Here is a 22,502-nt window from a genome sequence, read left to right as displayed (position 1 = left end):
TTCATTCATGCATTCAACCACTCATTCAATCATACCTGAATTCACTCATTCGTTCGTTTATTCGATCAAACTTAAACGATCAAACTCAAACAAACTTATTCTCTTAATTAAATCAATAAATCCTCAATCAATCATTATTGCTTTATCCAATTATTCATGTTTGCATGCATAACTTAAGATAACATAACATAACATTTTTTTGTTTGTTTGTTTGTTTTGTTTTGTTTGTTTGTTTGTTTGATACATCTGAAAATTTGAGACTTAAAGAAAAAGAATATATTATTACTTACGATAATAATGTTATGTGACGTTACTCATTTCAGTGTTGGCTGCCATCATTTAGTAGTATTTTTCAACAACAGACTTAATATTTACTATTTACACACACACACACGAACACAGACACGCACACACACACAAACACACGCACACAAACAAACAAACACACACACACTGATATATTTTCTTCTTGTTTAATTATTTATTTATGTATCAATTCTTCTGCAAAAAAATGAATTTTTATTGATATCATTTATTTATTTTATTCAAATTATATTATTACTTCTGTATAATACGTATGTAAGTATGTATGTAAGATTTACCAATAGTATTGTAAGTATGTATATATGACAGAAAACTCCAAACCGGACACCAAAAACAACACAATCTGTACGGATCTGTAAAGCTCTGGATGTAGATGTTGAAGGAAGGGTTGGGAGTTGGTTTCAGATGAACTGAATGTTGAAAAACCAGTTCATTCATTCGTCCATTTTCATTTTTTTTAAACTTTTATATTTTCATATCGAGATTTATGTTTAAGTTTTTACTAGTATGTTCCAAGAAAAGAAACTAATAGAGAGTGAGAGAAAGAAAGAGAGAGAAAAGAGAGAGAGAGAAAAAAAGAGAGAGATAGAAAGAGAGAGAAAGAAAGAGAGAGATAGAAAGAGAAAGAGAGAGAGAGAATAAAAGTAATATTGATGATGATAATAATAACAATAATAAATTATAGTAACAACGGATATATCTGTGATAAATAAAAGGTTGCTTTCTTTAGCAATAACATGTCACATATCTATATATCTATCTATCCATCAATATAACTATCTATTTATCCATCCATCTATATCTAGATACATATATTTATCTAATTATCCATTCATTCATTCATCCATCCATCCATCCATCTATCTATCCATTTATCTGTCTATCTATCTATTCATTCATTTCCATTCTTCTATATAGATCAGTCAATCAATGTATCAGTATAGATACAGATGGATATATGATCCATCTATATCTGTATATCTATCTATTTTCTTATTTTCCATTGTTTTGGTTCATCCATATCATCATCATTATATTTTCACCATCCCATTCAGTGACGATGTTATGTTGATTATATATACATATACATATATATTTATATGTATTATTGTGAATAATTATCTTTTAAAGTTTTTTGATTTGATGAAATGTATATAAATATTCATAGATGTGTGTTTATGTGTGTTTGCATAATTATCGATGTGTGTATGTGTGTGCGTGTGTGTCTGCCTGAATTTGTGTGCGTGCGTGTGTGCGCGTGTGCGTGTGTAAATATATACGTGTACCATTATTTTACATTAGCAGCCTAGTATTTAATACTAATAAAATTCCATGCAACCCCATGTCTTTAAAGTTCCAAGGTTCGTTTTTGTACTTGCTTATCATCGTCACATTGGAGAAGCACACGATACGATAGGTTGATTTATGTGTGTCAAGTTATGTGTGAGATTTTTGTATTGTATGTTTACGTTATAGTAGATATATACCTCTTAGTAATGTGTTGCTCTATGGTTGATAGTGCAATCTTTCCCGTGTTTATATTATTTTGTTATGAGATTTTTGAATGTTTCAGGCCTCTTACGAGTTAATGTATGTGATTGTATGTGCATAATGGGTGCATGTGTGTGTGCGTGTGTGTGTATGTGCGTCTGTTTGTATATGTCTGAACCTATGCACATGTATTCATATGTTTAAATGTCTATGTATATGTGCATATGTGTGATTGAGTTTAATTGAACTGAATTTTCAAATTTTGGCATATTTGAGTTTTAATTTGTTTCCTGAAAGATTTTATGTGTTCATTTCAATGCAACTAAATTTTTTTGAAGGATTTTTTCATTATTTTAGTTTATTTTTATTTAATTTTCCTTAAATTAACCTTTTACTATATTTAAAAACGAGATACGCAATTCTTCCAATAAAAAAGCATTTCATTTCAAATGGAATAGAAGGAGAGAGAGAAAGAGAGATAGAAGGAGAGAGAGGGAGAGAGAAGGAGGGAGGGAGAGGGAGAGAGAGGGAGGCTGAGAGAAGCAACTATATTTTTTATAGAAATTTTTTTTTTTTTTTCGTTTTAATGCGTAGACGAAATATAATGACAATATGGATAGTAGTACATCTCTAGAAGTACATTCTTTTATTCGTTCGTTCGTTCATTTGCTCTTTCATTTAATTATTTTTTGATTGATTGATGATTGATTGATCGATCCATCCATTTTGTCATTCATTCATTCAATCATTTGTTTATTCATTCATTCGTTCATTTACGAAATGATGAGACTTTTTTAAATGTTTTTAATATTTTTCATTTGCATATCTTTAGAAGCAATATCATTTTTTCATTCATTCTATCATTCATTCATTCACTCATTCATTCATTCATTCATTCATTCACTCATTCATTCATTCACTCATTCATACGTTCATTCATCCATTTACATACACACACACACACACACACACTTTTAAACTGATCGGTTTTTGTCAATAAATTGTAGCATATATGTACGTACGTTCGAATGAATTTCTTAATAAGCTCTCTATTGACTGGGGAATACCAGACACTTGCCAATGTCTTTTTTTAGTGATTTTATGTGTTATTTGATTATCTGGGCTAATTAATTTTTATATCTATGCTAATTAACTTTCAATTTATTTATTCATTCAAAGTAATTAGCATAGATATAAAAGTCAATTAGCATAAATATAAAAGTTAATTAGCAAAGATATAAAAGTTAATTAGCATAGATATAAAAATTAATTAGCATAGATATAAAAGTTAATTAGCATAGATATAAAAGTTAATTAGCATAGATATAAAAATTAATTAGCATAGATATAAAAGTTAATTAGCATAGATAAAAAAATTAATTTGCATATCTCTGCTGATTAGTAGCAAATGAGTTGTTGATTGCTTTCTGATTTTGTTTCGTTCGTTTTTCATGGTTCGTTGTTTCAGCAGACTGAGATTGTTTCTGTTCTTTTTTGCTATAAACTTTGCTGGGAGCAAGAGTCGCACATTCATTCATTCATCCATTGATTGATTGATTGATTGATTCATCCATTCATTTATTCATAGTTTGATTAATTCATTCATTAATTCATACATTCATTCGTTTATTCATTAATTCATTCATTATATTTTCCACATCTATAACTGACAGATGAATATTGATTATGGATTGCGTGTGATTGGATCATACAATGACGCAAGTAAACTTTGAGCTGAAGTGCTATAGTTCAATTTTTGTTCTAAAATTTTACTATTTTGATTTTGCTTATCGTCCGTCTATTCAAAACCTCTCGATGTTTATATTATCGTTTTTATATTCATTTATTTAGTTGTTTTTTTTTGTTTTTTAGCCGGTACGGTTTTTTGCATCGCGTTTTGTATAACTGTTATATTAATACATTAATTTGTTAGTATATTAATCCATTAATTATGTTAATTCGTCGACATGTTAATCAATTAGTTATGTTAATTTATTCGTATTTTTCAGTCCTTTAGTTTGTTTAATAAGAATAAATAATTTGAATATTCATGAGCCTCATTGTGTATCATAATCAAGAAATAATAATAATAATAAATCATTGTATCGTCCATTATTTAACGATTTTTGTTGTGCTGTTATGTTTTTTCATTCAAAAGTTTATCACGCACACACACTCAACACACACACACATTCCCACAAACGCACACACTCACATAAATACCCACATATAAACACAACACACACACATATATATATCCGATTTGTCAATTCTCCCGTGTTTACTGAAAATTTTTGTTGAATGTTTTACTTGTTAAAGTATCATCATATACATAGCCTATATATGTTTGTTTTTTTGGCGTTTTCTCTCTATTGGGCTTCCATGTTGGTATTACGAAAGCTGGAAAAAAATTGTTTAAAACGTTTTATTCATTTCTTAAAAAAGGACAGCTTATTCTAATTTAATTTGTAGTTTGTTAGCAGGCAGTTACAAATTCAAGCTATATATGGTTTCAACTATAAAAGTCCACTCGAAAATGATTGATTGATTGATTGATTGATTGATTGATTGATTGATTGATTGATTGATTGATTGATTGATTGATTGATTGTAAAACCTCTACAAGGATGAATGGCATGTAGTTTCCTGCAGGGCTTCGAACCGGAACAGAACCAAAACCGAAAACCGGAATAAACCGATATTTTAGCCGGAACGAAACTCGGAACTGAACCGAAATATTTTTTGCTTGCCGAACCGAAACCGAAAACCGGAACGAAACTCGGAACTGAACCGAAATATTTTTTGCTTGCTGAACCGAAACCGAAAACCGGAACGAAAAAAATAACGTTCCGGTTCGAAGCCGTTATACTTTTGTTTTCTGAGAAATGTTATGCATTTTTATACTTTGTTTCCATTTGCTGGCTAAAAAATATTTGAACACATTTTTTTGTATATTTAGAAACTTAAAAAATTCATGACTAATAGTTTCTTAATGAGTTGAAATTTAATTAACAATGATATGTCAATAACTAGAATATCCGATACACGCAATACTGGCAACATTTACAAAAACGCAATTAAATATAATTAATTAAATATATTTGCCCGCAAATTTATTAGCGCGCTCCACCACGTAATGTCAAAGAAATTCAATTTTTATTTCTTGTCTGGAAGATAATTAATTTTTTTTCGCTAAGTTTCGTGATTATTGCATTCAGAATTATTTGTTACGGAATTTTTAATTTAAAATTTTTTATTAAAATTGAAAATTAATTTGGCTTCTTATCAATAATTTTACATCATTTTATAAGTGTTCTTTACTTTGCTTTACAAATTTGCGCCAGTAGGATTGTGATGACCATTTACAAAATTTAATAACTTTGATGGGCAAAAACGTTTCCCGGAACTGAACCGATAACCGGAACCGAACCGAAATTTTATCTGGAACGAAAACCGGAACTGAACCGAAATATATTTTGTTAGTCGAACCGAAACCGAAAACCGGAACGAAAAAAATTACGGTTCGAAGCCCTGGTTTCCTGACTGAAATATAATCAAATATTTTACATGATTCCAGTATTGCATTGCAATTGCATAATATGGAGGGCATTTTATGAGCTCTCTCTGGCAAATTATTTCAAACTACTGGCGACGAGTGATTGTATGATGAGAGGTTGTTGTTCTGGACTTATTGTTCTATGGAATTTCGTTTCATTGTTTAGAATTTCACTTTTTGAGCTTATCGTCGTCTCTTTTTTTGCATAATATTATAATTTCTTGAAATAAAATTAGGACCAATCTTTAGATATCCAATCAAATAATTAATCATTCAAAACAAAAAGATGAATCGAATTCTTAAAAAAGGTAATTTTTTTTGCGACATCTGCCAGTACAAGGCTGAGATGTACCGGGAACTAACTTTCCACAAAGTCATCGTCCACAATTTGAAAGTTCATCCATGCAGCTTCTGCGATTACATCTCCCCTAATAAGTACAAAAGAAACACGCACTGCAAGAATCATTTTGTCAAAAGAAGCGTCCTCACGAGTATCATTGAAGAGTTTGCTAAAGTTTATACCCCAAATACACCTAGCACTGATTCCAGAGTCATTAAATTTGTGAAATCAGTCTTTTTTAAATACAGTTCAACTCAGAAAACTATTTTGACTTGTAAATTTTGTCTGTGGGCCACCATTAAAGAGGAGAACTGTTTTGATCACTTGCAGACTACTCATTCTCCCAAGTGTTTTGTTTTAATTGTTGATCAATCACCTGGAAGAAGTTTGCAGCAGTTTATTTGCAAACTTTGCAAGTACACCACTGACATATTGGAGGATACTTTAATGCATTTATTCATGAATCATCCATTCCACCTGTTGTCAGTTCATTTGAAAAAGTTAAATGAGTCAAAATCTTTTGTATTAGGTGATGAGACTTTTTTCGTTTCCTGCCCTGTCTGTCCTTTCAAGGCGAACAGCAAGAAAAGTTTGAAGTTTCACATGAGGTACCACGGAGCTGATGCACCGTTCAAATGTGAGCACTGCTCGTTTGCAGCATTTAGCGAGACATTAGTCTTCCGACATCAAAAGAAACACCTGGATTCATCAAATTTAGATGAAAGTATCAAAAGTTTTAATAACTCAAGTTCAGAAGACAGTTTCAATAAAAGTAATTCTAGCCAGGCAGCTGTTACATGGGAATGTCCATACTGTGAGATCCGACCATTCCTTGATAGGAGGATGTTCTTGAAGCATCTGAGACTGAAACACAACTACTACATCTCAAATCATAAAAATAGGTTCAAGTGTGTCACATGCTCTTTCTCTTTCAACACAGAAACGCAACTGAAAGTTCACATGTCAAAATTTAAACATTTCAAAGTTGATTCTGCTGCCTCTAATATGATTAAAAACTTTAAAATTGATGAAATTCCAGTCAGAACACCAGCACCATCTTCAAAAAGTTTTGAAAGCACAAATTCTCCCAGAGTTTTGTTCTACAAATGTACATACTGTGAGTTCAAAACCCAACATCGGGAAGTCTTGAAAGGACATTTGATACTGAATCAGCACCACGCGCAAGATGACATTGAGGCCTGCTCTGAGTTGGAGAAATGTATTTCGCAAGCAGCCGAGCTAGAAAGTGAGACAGACAGTCAGGTCAGAAATACAAAATATTACTCGTGCTCCAGCTGCAGCTTCACTTCGACGTCCTATTTCAGTCAAAAGCAGCACATCAATTATGTCTGCAAGAACGCTCAGATCATTGAAAAGTGGCTGCCATTTGTTGAAACTGCCATCTCTCCAAATAAGAGACCCACCAGAACCTCTTCCGAGGTTTTTGATGACAATCCATCATCGCCGGAGAGTGAAATGGAACTCGACGAATCCGACGTCCTCTCAGTGAAGAACAAACAGAAGCCAGTGAAGCACAACTACCTGAGCAACAAGGTCTACAAGTGTTCCATCTGTTACAAAACTTTCATCGGCATGTCCATTTTTCTAAACCATAGGAGGCTTCACTTCCAGCCCAAATACAAATGCAAGTACTGCCCGTTCGGTGTTTTCAACTTGAAAATTCTAAAGAGGCATGAATTGACACACAAGTCTCCCAGTAAGAAACCCGAACAACTGCCAGTAACGTACTCGTCTCCAGTTAAAATTGAGAACACAGAACTAAGAGTTAAAAATGGATTGAAATGTAAATACTGCCCTTATCACTGTAAAGAATCTAAAACATTAATGATCCATATGAACTTGCACATGAATGAAAGGGCAAAATTTAAATGTCACCTCTGTACGTACGGGTCACAGTGTGTTGGCTGGCTGAACATACACATGAAAGTACACACAGAGGAATACATAAACAAGCATTACACTAATGTTCCCAAGTTAGGCAACAGTATCAGCAACTTCAGCCTCGGTGAAAAGACTACCAACAGTTTGAATCAGATGTTGAAGCATGAACAGCAGCTACCACAGCCACAGGTGGCTCAGTCGCAGCAGGATTCCTACCAAAGAAGAGATTCAGTGGCGGAGAAGAATCTTCGGGAGGAGTTGGAAGAGTACATGGAGGGCCTCAAACTGAAGCACAGACTGGTTTCCAACAACAAACAGATCCCCACAAACTTCCTGCCCCAATCCTTCACTGAATCATGGGTTGCTCAGAATGTTGTGGCTTATGTTTCAGGTCAGAGTTAATGTATTTAATGTCCTCTGGGTATTAATATTCATGCGTTTAACACTAAATTTGTTGAACTTAGATTGAATCTAAATATTTTTTATGAATGTAATACAGATGACTTAAACTGAAAGCAAAATATTAAAACTATTCATAGTCTATCGTAAATTCTGATTTTGATTTATTTTGCTTAATTAGAAAATTTTGTCGCGTACATAATTTAATTTAAATGTCTTTTCGTCGAAAAGTAACATTAAACTCATCCATTACAGCGCCTATGATGGTGGAGCCCGAACAGCCAAGTGACCTGTTGGACGTGGACATCAAGAAGTGGAGGTGTGACCGATGCCCGTTCGTCTGCACCTCCTACGAAATCTTGAGGCGCCACATCTCCATGCACATTTACAAGCGCACGTATGCCTGCTTGCATTGCACATACACTGCCTCTAGCATGGCCTACTTGGTGCAGCATGGCAGACTGCACGAATTTCCTAATGAAAGTCTATTATTCACCCAGTCTAGCATCACACTGCAGAACTTGAACAGCGAAGAGGATGCTGACTGTGTCAGTAACAACGAGTTATACGTAAAGATGTATGAATGCTCCGATGAGTTCGTCCTCATCCCACCTCCGTTTTTCAACTGCATCCACTGTCCATTCATCTCGACCGAGAGATATCACCTGGCATCACACCTCAGACATCATACGCTCCAGCACAAGATCGACTGTGCGTTCTGCACTTACAGTAGTGACGACCTGAGTGATTTGAAACTACACATCGAGATTCACTTCAACCTTCCCGGCAATGTTCTTAATGGAGAGTTCAAAACATCTCCCGACGCCAATCAAGCCTTTCTCGAAGATATCTACAGAAGTTTGGGTCTGAACGAGCTGGAGAACTTGCTGGAAAAACCAGCTGATGAGACGCTGGGTAGTCTGAACATTAAGCAAGAAATTGTGGAACTGGATGAGGAAGAGAGCATGAATGAAGATGTTTGTTTTCCTGTCGCTGCTGCGGTTACTTCTGGCAAAACGGTTGGTGATGTGATTAAAATGGAAGTATACAAGGAAGGGACAGACGTGCAGGCATCAAGTCTGACGGGGATCTCTGATCATTTGGATGAAAGTTCTAGAAACGTGTCTGATAAGCCTGATGATAAGGATGAAAATTATGTAATATTCGTAAGCGAAAGTAGCAGCAGTTCGACTGTATGTGCAACATTTAACCCAATAAACTCCCTAAGCATCTTAAACAATGGCACAGCGGATTTCACAAAATCATCCTCAAATTGCAAAAGTACCGATCCAGAACTCGGAAAATCCCAAAGCGATCCCAGCATGAATTCCGACGACACGGATTTCGTGATATGTATCGACGATGATGGCGAGGACAACGACGACGACGACGGCCGAATGGTTGATAGTAATGACGTCACCGAAAACGACAACAACCGTAATGACGGTGAGGGGGATGACTGTGAAACTGCTGATTGTAATGACGTGAAAATTATTGATGAAGATACTGCTCCGGACGATACGACTAAGAACGTTACAATTATTGATTACGATGGTAATAATAATAATAACAATAAAAATAATAATAATAATATAAATACTACTACCACTACTACTGCTACTACTACTACTACTAATAATAATAATACTAGCAGTTGTAATGAAGATGACTCTAATAAAGGCGATACTATTACTACTACAGTCACTACATATACTACAACTGCTGATACTAATGCTTCTACTACTTCTAACACATTTGATACTACTAATACTGCTGCTGCTGCTGCTACTACTACTTCTGCTACTACTACTGCTGCTGCTGCTACTACTACTGCTACTACTACAAATAATGTTGAATCAAGTTTAGATGAGAGAGATATGTCTTATGACGAATCTAATATTAATAATAATAGAAATAATAATAACAACAACAATAATAATATGACAAATGACAACAATAACAATTGTAATATTACTGACAACAACGATGTCGACTATATTAGTAATGCAAACGGCTTGACTACAATTAACAACTCCTGTAATAATAATGATAATAATAAAAGTAGTAGTAATAATAATAATTTAAGTATTACTATCGTCGTCAGTGAGACCAGCTTTGCGTTTGAACAGGCGCTCTTAGCCCCGCCATGGACGTGTAGATTTTGTGGCAGGACACTTAAAAGCGGTAAACTGTTACTGGAACATGAAGACTCTCATCTGAACGCCTCTAGCTACATTCGTCTGCTTAATAAGAATAATAATAGCATTATTATTTAGTTTATATGTTTTTATTACTGTTTGTGTATGTATGTATGTATGTATTAATGCACGTGTGTATGTATATTTATTTGTGTTTTGTGTGTGTGTGTGTGAATGTGATTGCAAGTGTAACATTTTTTCGGATGCATTTGTTTACAAAATTAATTTTTTTTGATGTGTTTAACAGTTTTTGTAAGAAAAAGATTTTTAACGGACTGTATTGTATGAGTTCTACCGAATTGTTGGCATTAACCAGTTTGTAGTTTGTCTTTTCAACTTTCTTACTAGATTTGTAAGACGTCTTGATAGTGGAGTGGTCGTTGCTCTAACATACGAATGCCGTTGACGCGCACAGTCGTTAATAGGGCATTTAAATTCATATATTTTATGATTACGCTTCGAGGTAGGATTGTCTTTAGGAGTGCAGTTGTTCTTCAAGACCAATTTTGTCTTACAATTGTAGTAATTCCTGAGCTTTATTTTATTAGTATCATTAATTGGTATAACTCAAATCATGAAAGGATAGAAGAGACGTAGCGTAAGGAGTGGATTCGTGTGAATGTTCTAAAAGTGTAAATGTTCTAAAAGTTGAGGATCGTAATAACTAATTAAATGACCGCTAAGTATTCACATTAAGCAAACAAAAAATTAATATTGTGGAGACTCGGGATATGCATACTTGAGCATTCAGAACCCGAATATGGTATAGGAATACCGAAAAAAGCTTCTTTGTTCTACCATGCTTAAATGTTCTGCCATGTTTAAAATAAATAACAATTTCAGTTTTGAATTCAAGAAACTTGACAATGATTTACGACCTACATTTCAAAAATTGGAAAAATTAAACAGGAAACAAACGGTAACTAACACTAACTAACTGCTTGCTACCTATATAACATCTTTAATCTACTTCCTTGACTGAGAACGAATATTCCATTGAATAGGAATTTTATTATACTATTAGGCATGAATCTGGAAGCGATTTCGTCAATATTTTATTCTAATTATATGGTGCCTACCCTGTCCAAATTTAAATTTTTTAAATTTTCTTTGCTGAGTCCCTTGCAACGTTTAAAAGTTAACTGGTTGCCATGCAGCGCTCGCACACAAACATGGCAAAAAATTCAATCAAATGAATGAATAATCAATAAAATATTTTTTAAATAGTTTTAAAATAATTTGAAAAATAAAAAAAATAAAATAAATTAATAAAAAAATTTCAAATGATGGAGGTGAGTTGTACTAGAATTAGTTTGTAAATTTAAAAATTTAATTTTTAAAATATCTTTCTTAAACTACTTATGGCCTTATTTGATATTTTCCCTGAGAAATTGGTTTATATAAAATTTTATAAGTTTTACGTTAGTTTTTAATTTATGACCACCAATTTTGTCGCAATTTAGTTTAAAACTGTTAGATTAGATTAGAGACATTTGATTCATTAGATTAGACTTAGTAGAGACATTAGGATTAGAAAATTAGATGTTACCTTTTCATATCATTTATTTTATTTTATACAGTGTACTATTTTACTTGTTTAAGAATATTTTTAAATAAGACGAGCCTATAGTAAAATAATTAACACAAATACCGTATTAGTGATATTTATTATATGTTATATAATGTATTAGAAATACATTTTTTAGTCAGTATGTCTGGTTTATGTACTACACCTTATTGCTTTATCCTGGTCCTTTATTTAATTTAGCCTGAATCTTGAATTTAGCCAAGAAATTATTTAAAAACTTTTTTAAAGTAATATCACAAACAGAATATTTTAATTATTTTCAAACTTTTTCAAATTAATTATTCATATTAACTAAATAATATTAATGAATAAAAATAATTTATTTATGATTAATGTTTTGCACTAACCAGCCAACAACAAGCAATGAACAAATTTCAGAAAAGTTGCTTTTGAACTTGAAGAGGCAAAGAACCCAGGTTCAAAACAAGGTTAATTTCAGTACTAATGCTTAAATTTTCATTTCAAATTAATCCATTTAATTATTTATAATTTTTTAAAAATAAGAATTTGGACAAATTTCTAAAAAAACAACAACAAATCAATGCTGAAGGTGTTATAAAATAGTAATTTAGTAGGAAGAAACTATTCCTGTGTGTATGACTGTTGTCCTTTACAACATTCATACACACAGGCACACACACTCAAACAAACACACTCACACATACACGTACACACACACATACGCACAAAGGCACACACACACACACACAAATACAACACAGACATAAAAAACGAAAAAAATATTATATCTTTCTTCCAGCTTCGAAAAACCACAAAGACTTTAGAAGAAGTTAGTGAACTGGATGAAATCGAAGATGCCCAAAGACAACTGAAAGTAAACTTAGAAAAAAATAAGAGACAAGCCAGTAAAGGTGATGAGGATGGTGCTGATAACGCTGCATGGGTTGGTGATGGTGGCGATGATAAGAGAGATGGTGATAGTGTTGGTAAGGATGGATTGTCATCATCAGTAATGTCACCAAGAACTCTGGTTAGGCAAGAGGCATCTACTACAGGTTTTATGTTATTATTATTATCATTATTTATGTTGTTATTATTATTGTTATTATTTTTATAATAATAATAATAATTATTATTATTATTGTTATTTTCATTTTTATTAATAATTAAAAAGTTTCGACCAAGAAACCAGCGATCAGCTTATCAGTTCGGAATAGATTATTGGAGACACTGAAAACTGCTAAGGTAGGAATGCGTATGTGTGCTTGTATGTGTGTGCGTTTGTATGTGTGTGTGTGTGTGTTTGTGTGTGTGTGTGTGTTTGTGTGTGTGTGTTTGTGTGTGTACGTGAGAGTTTTGTTTGTGGCTACGTTGTATCACTGTGTTGAATTAGTGTTTTAAAAGAGTTCTGTGTTTTGTCTGTTTTCATTTTCTGTTACTTTTTTCATTCATTCATTAATTTATTTATTCACTCATTTATTCACTCATTCATTCACTCATTCATTCACTCATTCATCCACGTGACTCAGGACAAAGCCAAAGATGACGTGTACAAAAGTATGAAGCAAGTCTCTGTTGACGAATCTGTTGATGTTAGTGACGTAATCATCATCATCGTCGTCGTCATCGCCATCATCGTCAGCAGCTTCATCAGCAGCAAGCAGAACTGCAGCCACTATCGTCCCCCCCACCACCACCATCATCACCACCACCATCATCACTACGATCATAATCACCACCACAACCATCATCACTTTACTATTATTGACATCACACCAAAACCACAACAACTATCATTCAATTTTTATAGCACTGTTTTTTTTTAAATAACTCACCGCAGGGCGCAGACGTTGGTGGTGGCGGTGGCTCTAGCAGCCGCGTTCGGTTCGACGCGCGGGAGCACGTGATGATGGAGAGGTTGATCATGCAGAAGATGATGCAGTTGAAACATTTCAGGAAGTTCTTCACCGCTGATGGGAAAGTTCGTGGCTTGAAATTTATTAATTATTAATTATTATTATATTATTATTACTTAGTTTTATTATTATTATTATATAGTTTTATTAACCGTATATAACACTATATAACTATATATAATCAATAACTTTACATAACTATATATAAATCTATATTACCGTATATAACACAATATAATAATATATAATCAATAACTCTACATAACTATATATAAATCTATATAACCCTCTTTCCCTCTCTCTCTCTCTCTCTCTCTCTTTTTCTTTCTCGGCATCTCTCTCTCTCTCCCTTTCTTTTTATTCCTCTGTTTGACTCTTTCGTTCTACTTCTCTCTCTCACTCTTTTAATTCTAGTAAATGAATTCGAATTAAATTAAAAATGAATATTTTACCCGAAAATTCTGACGAAATATCCGCCAACTACCACCAACCAGTTAAAAGACACTCCGTATGAAGAACAGATGAACTTTTTCTTCAAAATTTTTGACGGTAAAGATGCTGGTGAAGCTGCTGCTGCTGCTGCTGGTGGTAGCGGCACTGGCGATGAAGCTGGCAAAGTTGACGGCAAACGTGGTGATGTTGTTGCTGCCGGTGGCGATGGTGGTGGTGAAAAAATTACTGGTGAAGTTCCTGAGGTAAATTGTGTTTACCATCCACCATCCCATCATCATACTATTATTAATATTATTAATCTTATTATCATCATTATTAATCTTATTATCATCATCATATTATTATTGTTATTATTATTATTGTTATTATTATTATTATTTATTATTAATTTTTTTTTTAAATTTTGTGTTAGGAGGGTAAAGATACAGAAATCGATGATGCAGGTTTGTATATAGGCCGCGTTGCAGATGTATTTGTGTATTGTATATGTATTACCTATGTCTATTATTTTTGTATTGTATGTTTATTCTTGTATTTGTCTACTGTATCGGTACCATTCTTGTATTGTGTGTGTATTATTTGTGTATTTTGTTGGTAAGGTCTATGTTTTGTATTGCATTGCATTGTATTGTATTGCATCGTATCGTATTATATTGTAATAAATTGTATTGTATTGTATTGTATTGTATCGTATCGTATCGTATCGTATCGTATCGTATCGTATCGTATCGTATCGTATTGTATTCGGTAATCATTCCACTTCTATTACACGCATTCAAATGTTTGAAACATTGAAATGTAAAAAGAATGTTGACGATGCAAACAATTTAGCCGATCCTAAAATTTAGATAAAAATGAAAAATAAATAATACTAATAAATAATAATAAATAATAATAATAAATAATAATAACAACAATAAACACATCTAGCAGACGAAAGGTACTTCTGGGCCCCTTACTTTTACGGACAATCTCTAGTTGAAGAGAGAGACATTGACGTTATGGGGAGTAAAGTTTACATGTATCCGTCAGTATTGCCCGGTAGGATGGTGGTTTAATGATGCTAATTCTTTAAATTATTCATTCATTCATTTGTGCATTCATTCATTCATTCATTCATTCATTCATTCATTCATTCATTCATTCATTTATTCATTCATTCATTCATTCATTCATTCATTCATTTATTCATTCATTCATCCATCCATCCATTCAATCATTCATTCATCCATCCATTCAATCAATCATTCATTCATCCATCCATCCATCCATCCATTCGCTAACTCGACAATTTCCCACCAATTCATTCACCAGTACTCACTCGATCAGTCATTCTGCCCCCTTCCATGATTCACGATTGGGCCGAGGAGGGCTTCTACGTGGCCCGCAAACCCCTGGTGGCCGCCTCAAGTTACAACAAAATGGAGTACCGACTGATCGTCGAAAAGTTGGGCGGAACCAGTGAAGAAGAAGCCATGGATGCGGTAAAGAAAGCGAAGGTAAGATCGCCAGTCGGCTGCTGAATACGGCTGCTACTGTTGCTACTACTGCTACTTCTATTACTATTGCTGCTACTACTACTACTACTACTACAAATATTCCTGCAGCTGTTTCTGCTGCTACTACTGCTACTACAAATATTTTTGCAACTGTTGCTGCTGCTGCTGCTACTACTACTACTACCACTACAGCTACTACTAATTGTGATAGTACAACTAGAATAATCTTCACCACAGTTACTGAAATGGTTTGGCGATGATGGCAGACTGATAGGTCAACCGGACTGGCCGAGGGATATCTACTTTAAACTGGATATTCTGCCGGAATACGATTCGCGTTTCGTTACAAATTATCAAAAGGTTGAAGATTTGTGGCGTTTTTGTAGGATTATGACGTGTGTGCGTGTGTGCGTGTGTGTCATTGAAAGTGATTGATACCTCTGAAGCAGCATATGTATTTATGAGAGAATTTTAACCTTTAACCTTTAAACCTTTAATCTTTAAATTTCACTTCCAGCCAGTTATAGGAGTGGAGAGGCAGATAGGCCTGAATGATTTTTTCAGACTGGAGATAGATATAAACAGCATTACGTTCACCCACCACCATCTATTTGGAAAGGAGCATGTACTGGCATCTTTGCTGAGACAGCAATGTAAGGTCTATACGAGTAAGATGGAGAACCAAGTTGTGTCGTATCTTGTTAATAAGGTTGGTTTGTTGGTTGGCTGGTTGGCTGGTTGGTTGGTTGGTTGGTTGGTTGGCTGGTTGGCTGGTTGGTTGGCTGATTGGTTGGTTGGCTGGTTGGTTGGTTGTTTGGCTGGTTGGCTGGTTGGTTAGTTGGTTGGTGTGTTGGTTTGTTGGTTGGTTGGCTGGTTGGTTGATTGGTTGGTTGGTGTGTTGGTTTGTTGGTTGGTTGGTTGGGTGGCTGGTTGGTTGGCTGGCTGGTTGGTTGGCTGGTTGATTAGTTATAATTACATTGATATATTCTTATTAAATTGTCTATTACCTTAATATATAAGTTAAAACTAAAAAGTTTATTGAAATTTATTAAAAAATTTTGTAATAACGAAAAAAAAATCTTTTTTTCATGATTCATTTAGTTGAAATCAGTTCGAAGCGCTTATGAACGTGCCCGCAAGGAAGTAAGTAACTCGTAATTTTTCAAATTTTTCAATTTTTCAAATTAAAAAAAAAATCTTTTAACTTGCTATTCTTCGACATTTAATGGATATTTTTTTAGATTTTGTAAAAAAAATCTCAAAATCGAAATTTCAAATTTAATAGAAAAAAATTTTTTTTTCATTTCAATCCTTGTTTTGTCAGGTTTAAAAGATATTTAACTAGCCTATATTGAGAAATAAATTTATTCATTTGATCATTCGTTCGTTTGTTCTTTCATTCATTCGTTCGTTCTTTCATTTGTTCATTCGTTTGTTCGTTCGTTCGTTTGATTGAGAAACATATTATAAAAATTATTTTTAAATATTGTGTAGGTGTTCTTACACAGATGCTAGTCTAACCCCACTTTAAATTTTGTTATCACCATTATTTATTTTATCTGTGATATACGATGGGTATAAAAGTTTAGGTTGTCATGTGAAAATTGCAAAATTTACACCACACATACAAATTTTCAAGTCAAAAATTGTCGTTCATGTTTGACAATATTTTAAAAAAAATTATTCCAGCTTAACGAAAAGACTGAACATGATAGGACAGCCGTGGTCAAATTGTCATCTGAGATAATGTAGTTTATATTGCATTATTTTTTAAAGTATATCTTTTTTTGTATCCTTCGTGTATCACTCATCTTCTCGTTCTCTACCTTTTTAACCATTCCGTATCATGGTATATCGGTATCTTTTTATCATTATTTTATCAGCACAACTATCAATCAATCAATCAATCAATCAATCAATCAATCAATCAATCAATCAATCGATCGATCGATCGATCGATCGATCGATCAATTAATAACAATCATTTATTTATATATCTCTTTCTACATCTATTCAACTATCTTTCTATCCATTCAACTATCCATCTATCCATTCAACTATCCATCTATCCATTCATCTATCGGTTCATTCATCTATCAATCCAACTATCGAGCCATTCATTCATTCAATTATTCATCCAACAATCCATCCATCCATCAATCCATCCATCAATACACCCACCATACATTCATCCATTAGCCAATTGAGACAGTTAAGAAACGACGAGATGAAACTGGAAAGGGTGATGTTGAAAAACATAATCCAGTTATGGAAAGATATCCGACATGTCAGAAAAACTCAGAATTTCATCTCGACCGGAGTCAAACTTTCCATACTTAAGTTTGCTTTTAAATATCTTTTTTTCTGTTATCTGAATAATTCTCCTTCTATTATAAATTTCAACTTTCATTATACCTAATTTTGTTTGTTTATATTTATTTATTTTTTTTCTGTAACTATATTTTAATAATTTTGAAAAGTTGTGGTGATTGAGTGATAGATCAGTGGTTAGTACGTCTGATTCTGCTTCGCCGTCACAGTGTTCGAAAGCAGATAGATTCTCTTGCTACTGCAATCCAAATTTTATTACAAAGTTAAACGTGTGATGTGGTCGCAAGCACATTCTATACTTGTGTGTGTGTGTGTGGTGTGTGCGTATGTGTGTGTGTGTGTGTGTGTGTGTGTGTGTGTGTGTGTGGTGTGTGTGTGTGTGTGTTGGTAATTCATCACTTTTTGTTTGTATTCTGCTAAGGGAAACTTTTTGGATACGAAAATTCGCTACTGATACTCTCACATCTGGCTTAAAATTATCGCAGAAAAGAATCCGACTTGGAAGAGGATAGGCGCCTGCTGGAAGAGGATGTGGAAGTGGATGTCGCGGAAATTTGGGATGAACTGAAGGAANAATGGGATGAAGAGATGGGTAGATACAAAGTTATGCTAGCCAACTGGAAACAACAGAGATTGAGATTGGTTGGTTGATTGATTTGTTGNTTGGTTATTTAGTAGATGGTTGCCTATTTTGATAGATGACTGATTAGTTGGTTCGTTTGTTTGTTTGTTGGTCAGTTATTTGGTCAATCTAGTCGCCAGTAGATGAATGAATTGGAAAATTTTGCAGAAAGAGGCGAAAAAAAGGATTGCCTTAAGGAAGAAAAAAAAGGTTGACTTTGACGACTCAGAGGTTAGTTGTAGTAGCAGCAGTAGCAGCAGCTGTAGTAGTAGTAGTGCTACAACTAGTAGTAGTAAGTAGTAGTAGCAGCAACAGTAGTAGCATTAGTAATCGCGGTAATGTAGTAAAATTATAGACAGAAAATTTGTAATGAAATTTAGTAACCTAGAAACGACAGACTTAAACATCTACAGCCAACCATTAAATAGGAACTTCTCGTTAAAGATAACGAAACAATAATCGAGACGATACTCAACAAACCAACTAAACCGACGTTAAAATCTAAGGAAGACGTGAAGAAAGAGGTCCTAGAGAAATTTGACCTAATTAGAAGAAAACCAGGTCAGGTCATTGTGTACGTGTGATCGCGTTGTATATGTATATATTTACATATATATATATATATTTTTATACATATATTTAGCCAATTTTTATTCAATATTATTTATTTATTATTATTAATTATATTTTATTATGATTTTAATTATTTAATTTTTTCAATTATTCCAATTCCAGGCGAACCGGAACTGACACCACTGCTGACAAATGACCTCTCTATAACTCCGACTGCCCAGTGTCCGAAGTTTGTTGTGTGATGACGGTTGTGGTGTTGTGCTGGTTGTCGTTGTTACAATTACTACACACACACATACACACACGCATACACACATACACACCCACATACACACACATATATATGCTCATATACACACATATACATACACATGCACGTATGCATACACACACACACACATACACACGTCACACGCAGGTAATTAATCAATTAAATTAATTAGATTTTGTTAGATAAGACATATAAGAGATAAAATAGATAAGGTTATTATTAATTAATTAAATTATATCAATTAATCAATTAATTGATTTAATTAATGAGGATATAAGAGATAAGACAGATAAGGTTATTATTAATTAATTTAATTATTTCAATTAATCAATTAATTGATTTAATTAATGAGGATATATGAGATAAGATAGATAAGGTAATTATTAATTAATTTAATTATCCCAATTAATCAATTAATTGATTTAATTAATGAGGACGGAGCAGATAAGGCGTTCACAGGTGGGTAAGTGGCGCTGTTTTGTGCGGGTGCTCTATAACAAGAAACAAGTCTCCAAAACTTTAACTAAGTAACGACGATACGTTGCTGATTGTTGTTGTTGTTGCTGTTGTTATAGTTGTATTTCTGTTGTAGTTGTTGTTGTAGTTGATGTTGTTGTAGTTGATGTTGTTGTTGTAGTTGCTGTTGTTGTTGTCGTTATTTTTGGTGTTGTTGTAGTTGATGTTGTTGTTGTAGTTGTTATTGACAAGTTTAATGTTGACGATTTTATTGATTCATTGATCCACTTATATTGCTTTTTTGGGCAATAATTTTTATATAACTAAATATTAATATAGAAACCATATTTTATAATAAAATAAATTATTTATTATAATACATTATAATAAAATAAAATATTATCTTTCGTATCTTTCGGAACTTTCAAGGAACATGGAGCCAGATTTTAGCGTAAAATTCTGCCAGATACTGACAGCAGACGTGCAGCACTGGCCTGAAAATATTTCTTTTGAGGTCACCTCACTCAACTTTACTAACTTTACAATGATTGTACTCTAATCACTTTCACTCAACTTTACTGATTACTACAATAATTATACTCTAATCACTTTCACTCAACTTTACTGATTACAATCATGATTATACTCTAATTACTTACACACAACTTTACTGATTACTATTATGATATTACTAATTACGACTACTAATTACTACAATACAATTCTATTGTTAGTTATTACCATTATATTACACACATACAAACACACACGCACACACACACACGTACAAAATTTTCAGATATACGAGGCGTCGGGAATGGATGGCAGACTGATGAGCACTGTGTATTCCATCCTGCCCGAGTTCAACTGCACGACGAGCAACAAACAACTCATCAATTACGACTTCAGCTCTCACTTGCTGCATAGTAATCACAATCATGCCGGTGTCGGAAGTGGTTTGTGTGTGTGTGCTTATCTGTCTGTCTGTCTGTTTGTGTAAGTGTTTTGCCGTGTTCTTTGTTTATGTCTTGTTTGTATGTAGTAGTGTTGTGTGTATGTGTGCGCGTGCGTGTGTGTTTGTTTGTTTGTTTCTTTTTTTCTTATTTGTTGTTTTTTGCGTATGTATGTATGTGTATGTCTGTGTGTGTGTGTGTGTGTGTGTGTGTGCATGTGTGTTTGTGTGTATGTGTGTGTGTGCATGTGTGTTTGTGTGTATGTGTGTGTGTGTCACCAACTCACCTCATGACACAACACAGGCACGAACATAACGATCGAAGGAGTTAGGAACAGTCGGGGATTGAACTTACACACGTCTGGTATCTTTGCCGGGGCTGTCGTCTGGTCCTATGATGAGAATTCCAACAATAAGAAGATGCTTAGCAGATACCAGTCGGCCTATGACAAGTTTCTGAATTTTTTTTTCTTTTCATTTACTGATGTTCAATTCTACATTGAAAACATTTATTTTTTAAATTTTAGCACCTCAGAAATTATTATTAACATTAGGAATGAATGAACAAAAGTTTCGACTCGCTTTAAAATCTATTTTTTTCACACCGTAAAAACGCACCCCCACCCTCCAGATCCATGATGTCACGTGACGTCATAAGCTCCATGGGGATGCCGTGTCTCGATGACGTCACGATGATGAGGTCCTGGATCAACCAATCAGAAATTGATCCCAACGATCCGTCCTATTCGAACCTCGTTCGATATATGAAGGTGTGGGTGTTTCGAATGTTCGATATATCGGAGTTGTGGAGACTAGATTGTGTTTATTTGATATATCGGAGTGCATGTGTTGGTGGGAAGTTTATATAGCGAAAATGACGCAATCAATTCAATCAATTAACCAGCAATTAAATCAACCAATTATCATCAATAAACCAATCGATCAACTAATTAATTAGCCAGCCAATCAATCTACAAATCCAACCAGCCGATTGGCTCCTCCCCACTAAACCACGCCTACTTTCGTCTGGAGCACATCCAACAGGAGTTCGACCTCTGCACAGAGGATGACGTCATAAATTCTAGAAGGTTCCAGATGTTGGAGATGAGGAGTTCCAGTGTTTCGGGCCGGAAGTTCAGGGTGCCCTTGTTGGAGGAAGAAGTGAAAGTGGACATGTACCCTTTTGTGGTTGGTGGTATTTTGGTGGTATTTTGGTTGTTTTACTGTGATTGGTTGCCCGTTTAAATGGGATGTTGAATGGATGGTGTGTGTGTGTGTCTGTGTTTGTGTGTGTTTATATAATCATTTATGATGTTTTAGATCTGTGTACGATTTTTTTTAATATTTTTAATTAAACATCTGCACGAGCCAGCTGCCAGATGAACTGGATAGAGCAGAAGACAAACAGATGAGATTGAACAAATACGATCAACACAGACAGACCGCTACCAAGTTGCTAGAAAAGGTCGGTTGTAGGTTTGGTTGAATGATTGACTGATTGGTTGGTTGGTTGGTTTGTTGGTTGGTTGATTAATTGATTGATTGATTGATTGATTGACTGACTGACTGACTGACTGACTGACTGACTGACTGACTGACTGACTGACTGAATGACTGACTGACTGACTGACTGACTGACTGACTGACTGACTGACTGACTGACTGACTGA

General features: G+C 34.0%; 3 protein-coding genes across 3 annotated transcripts; all 3 read left to right on the top strand.

The window, feature by feature from the left end:
* Positions 1-6,299: 6,299 nt before the first annotated feature.
* HELRODRAFT_141216 (hypothetical protein) lies at positions 6,300-8,479 on the top strand (the record flags this gene model as incomplete). The annotated part of the gene is made up of 5 exons (XM_009023863.1): positions 6,300-6,361; positions 6,551-6,695; positions 7,266-7,420; positions 7,496-7,697; positions 8,327-8,479. Coding segments are annotated over 5 exons (717 nt in total), but the record flags the coding sequence as incomplete, so codon positions are not given.
* Positions 8,480-11,496: 3,017 nt separating this feature from the next.
* On the top strand, positions 11,497-16,785 carry HELRODRAFT_192775 (hypothetical protein; the record flags this gene model as incomplete). Its single annotated transcript, XM_009023862.1, has 13 exons — positions 11,497-11,502; positions 12,149-12,226; positions 12,559-12,814; positions 12,934-13,004; positions 13,289-13,351; positions 13,600-13,740; positions 14,170-14,370; positions 14,541-14,571; positions 15,059-15,169; positions 15,458-15,627; positions 15,865-15,987; positions 16,145-16,285; positions 16,729-16,785. The coding sequence occupies 13 exons, from the start codon at positions 11,497-11,499 to the stop codon at positions 16,783-16,785; spliced, it is 1,449 nt and encodes a 482-aa protein (XP_009022110.1).
* Positions 16,786-17,854: 1,069 nt separating this feature from the next.
* Positions 17,855-19,395, top strand: HELRODRAFT_176511 (hypothetical protein; the record flags this gene model as incomplete). Its single annotated transcript, XM_009023861.1, has 5 exons — positions 17,855-17,967; positions 18,444-18,561; positions 18,749-18,811; positions 19,009-19,141; positions 19,316-19,395. The coding sequence occupies 5 exons, from the start codon at positions 17,855-17,857 to the stop codon at positions 19,393-19,395; spliced, it is 507 nt and encodes a 168-aa protein (XP_009022109.1).
* Positions 19,396-22,502: the final 3,107 nt, after the last annotated feature.

This window comes from Helobdella robusta (assembly GCF_000326865.2).
Source record: "Helobdella robusta unplaced genomic scaffold HELROscaffold_38, whole genome shotgun sequence".
Lineage (NCBI taxonomy): Eukaryota > Metazoa > Annelida > Clitellata > Rhynchobdellida > Glossiphoniidae > Helobdella > Helobdella robusta.
The sequence above is the reverse complement of the archived record's forward strand: the minus strand, read 5'-3'. Positions and strand labels throughout refer to the sequence as shown.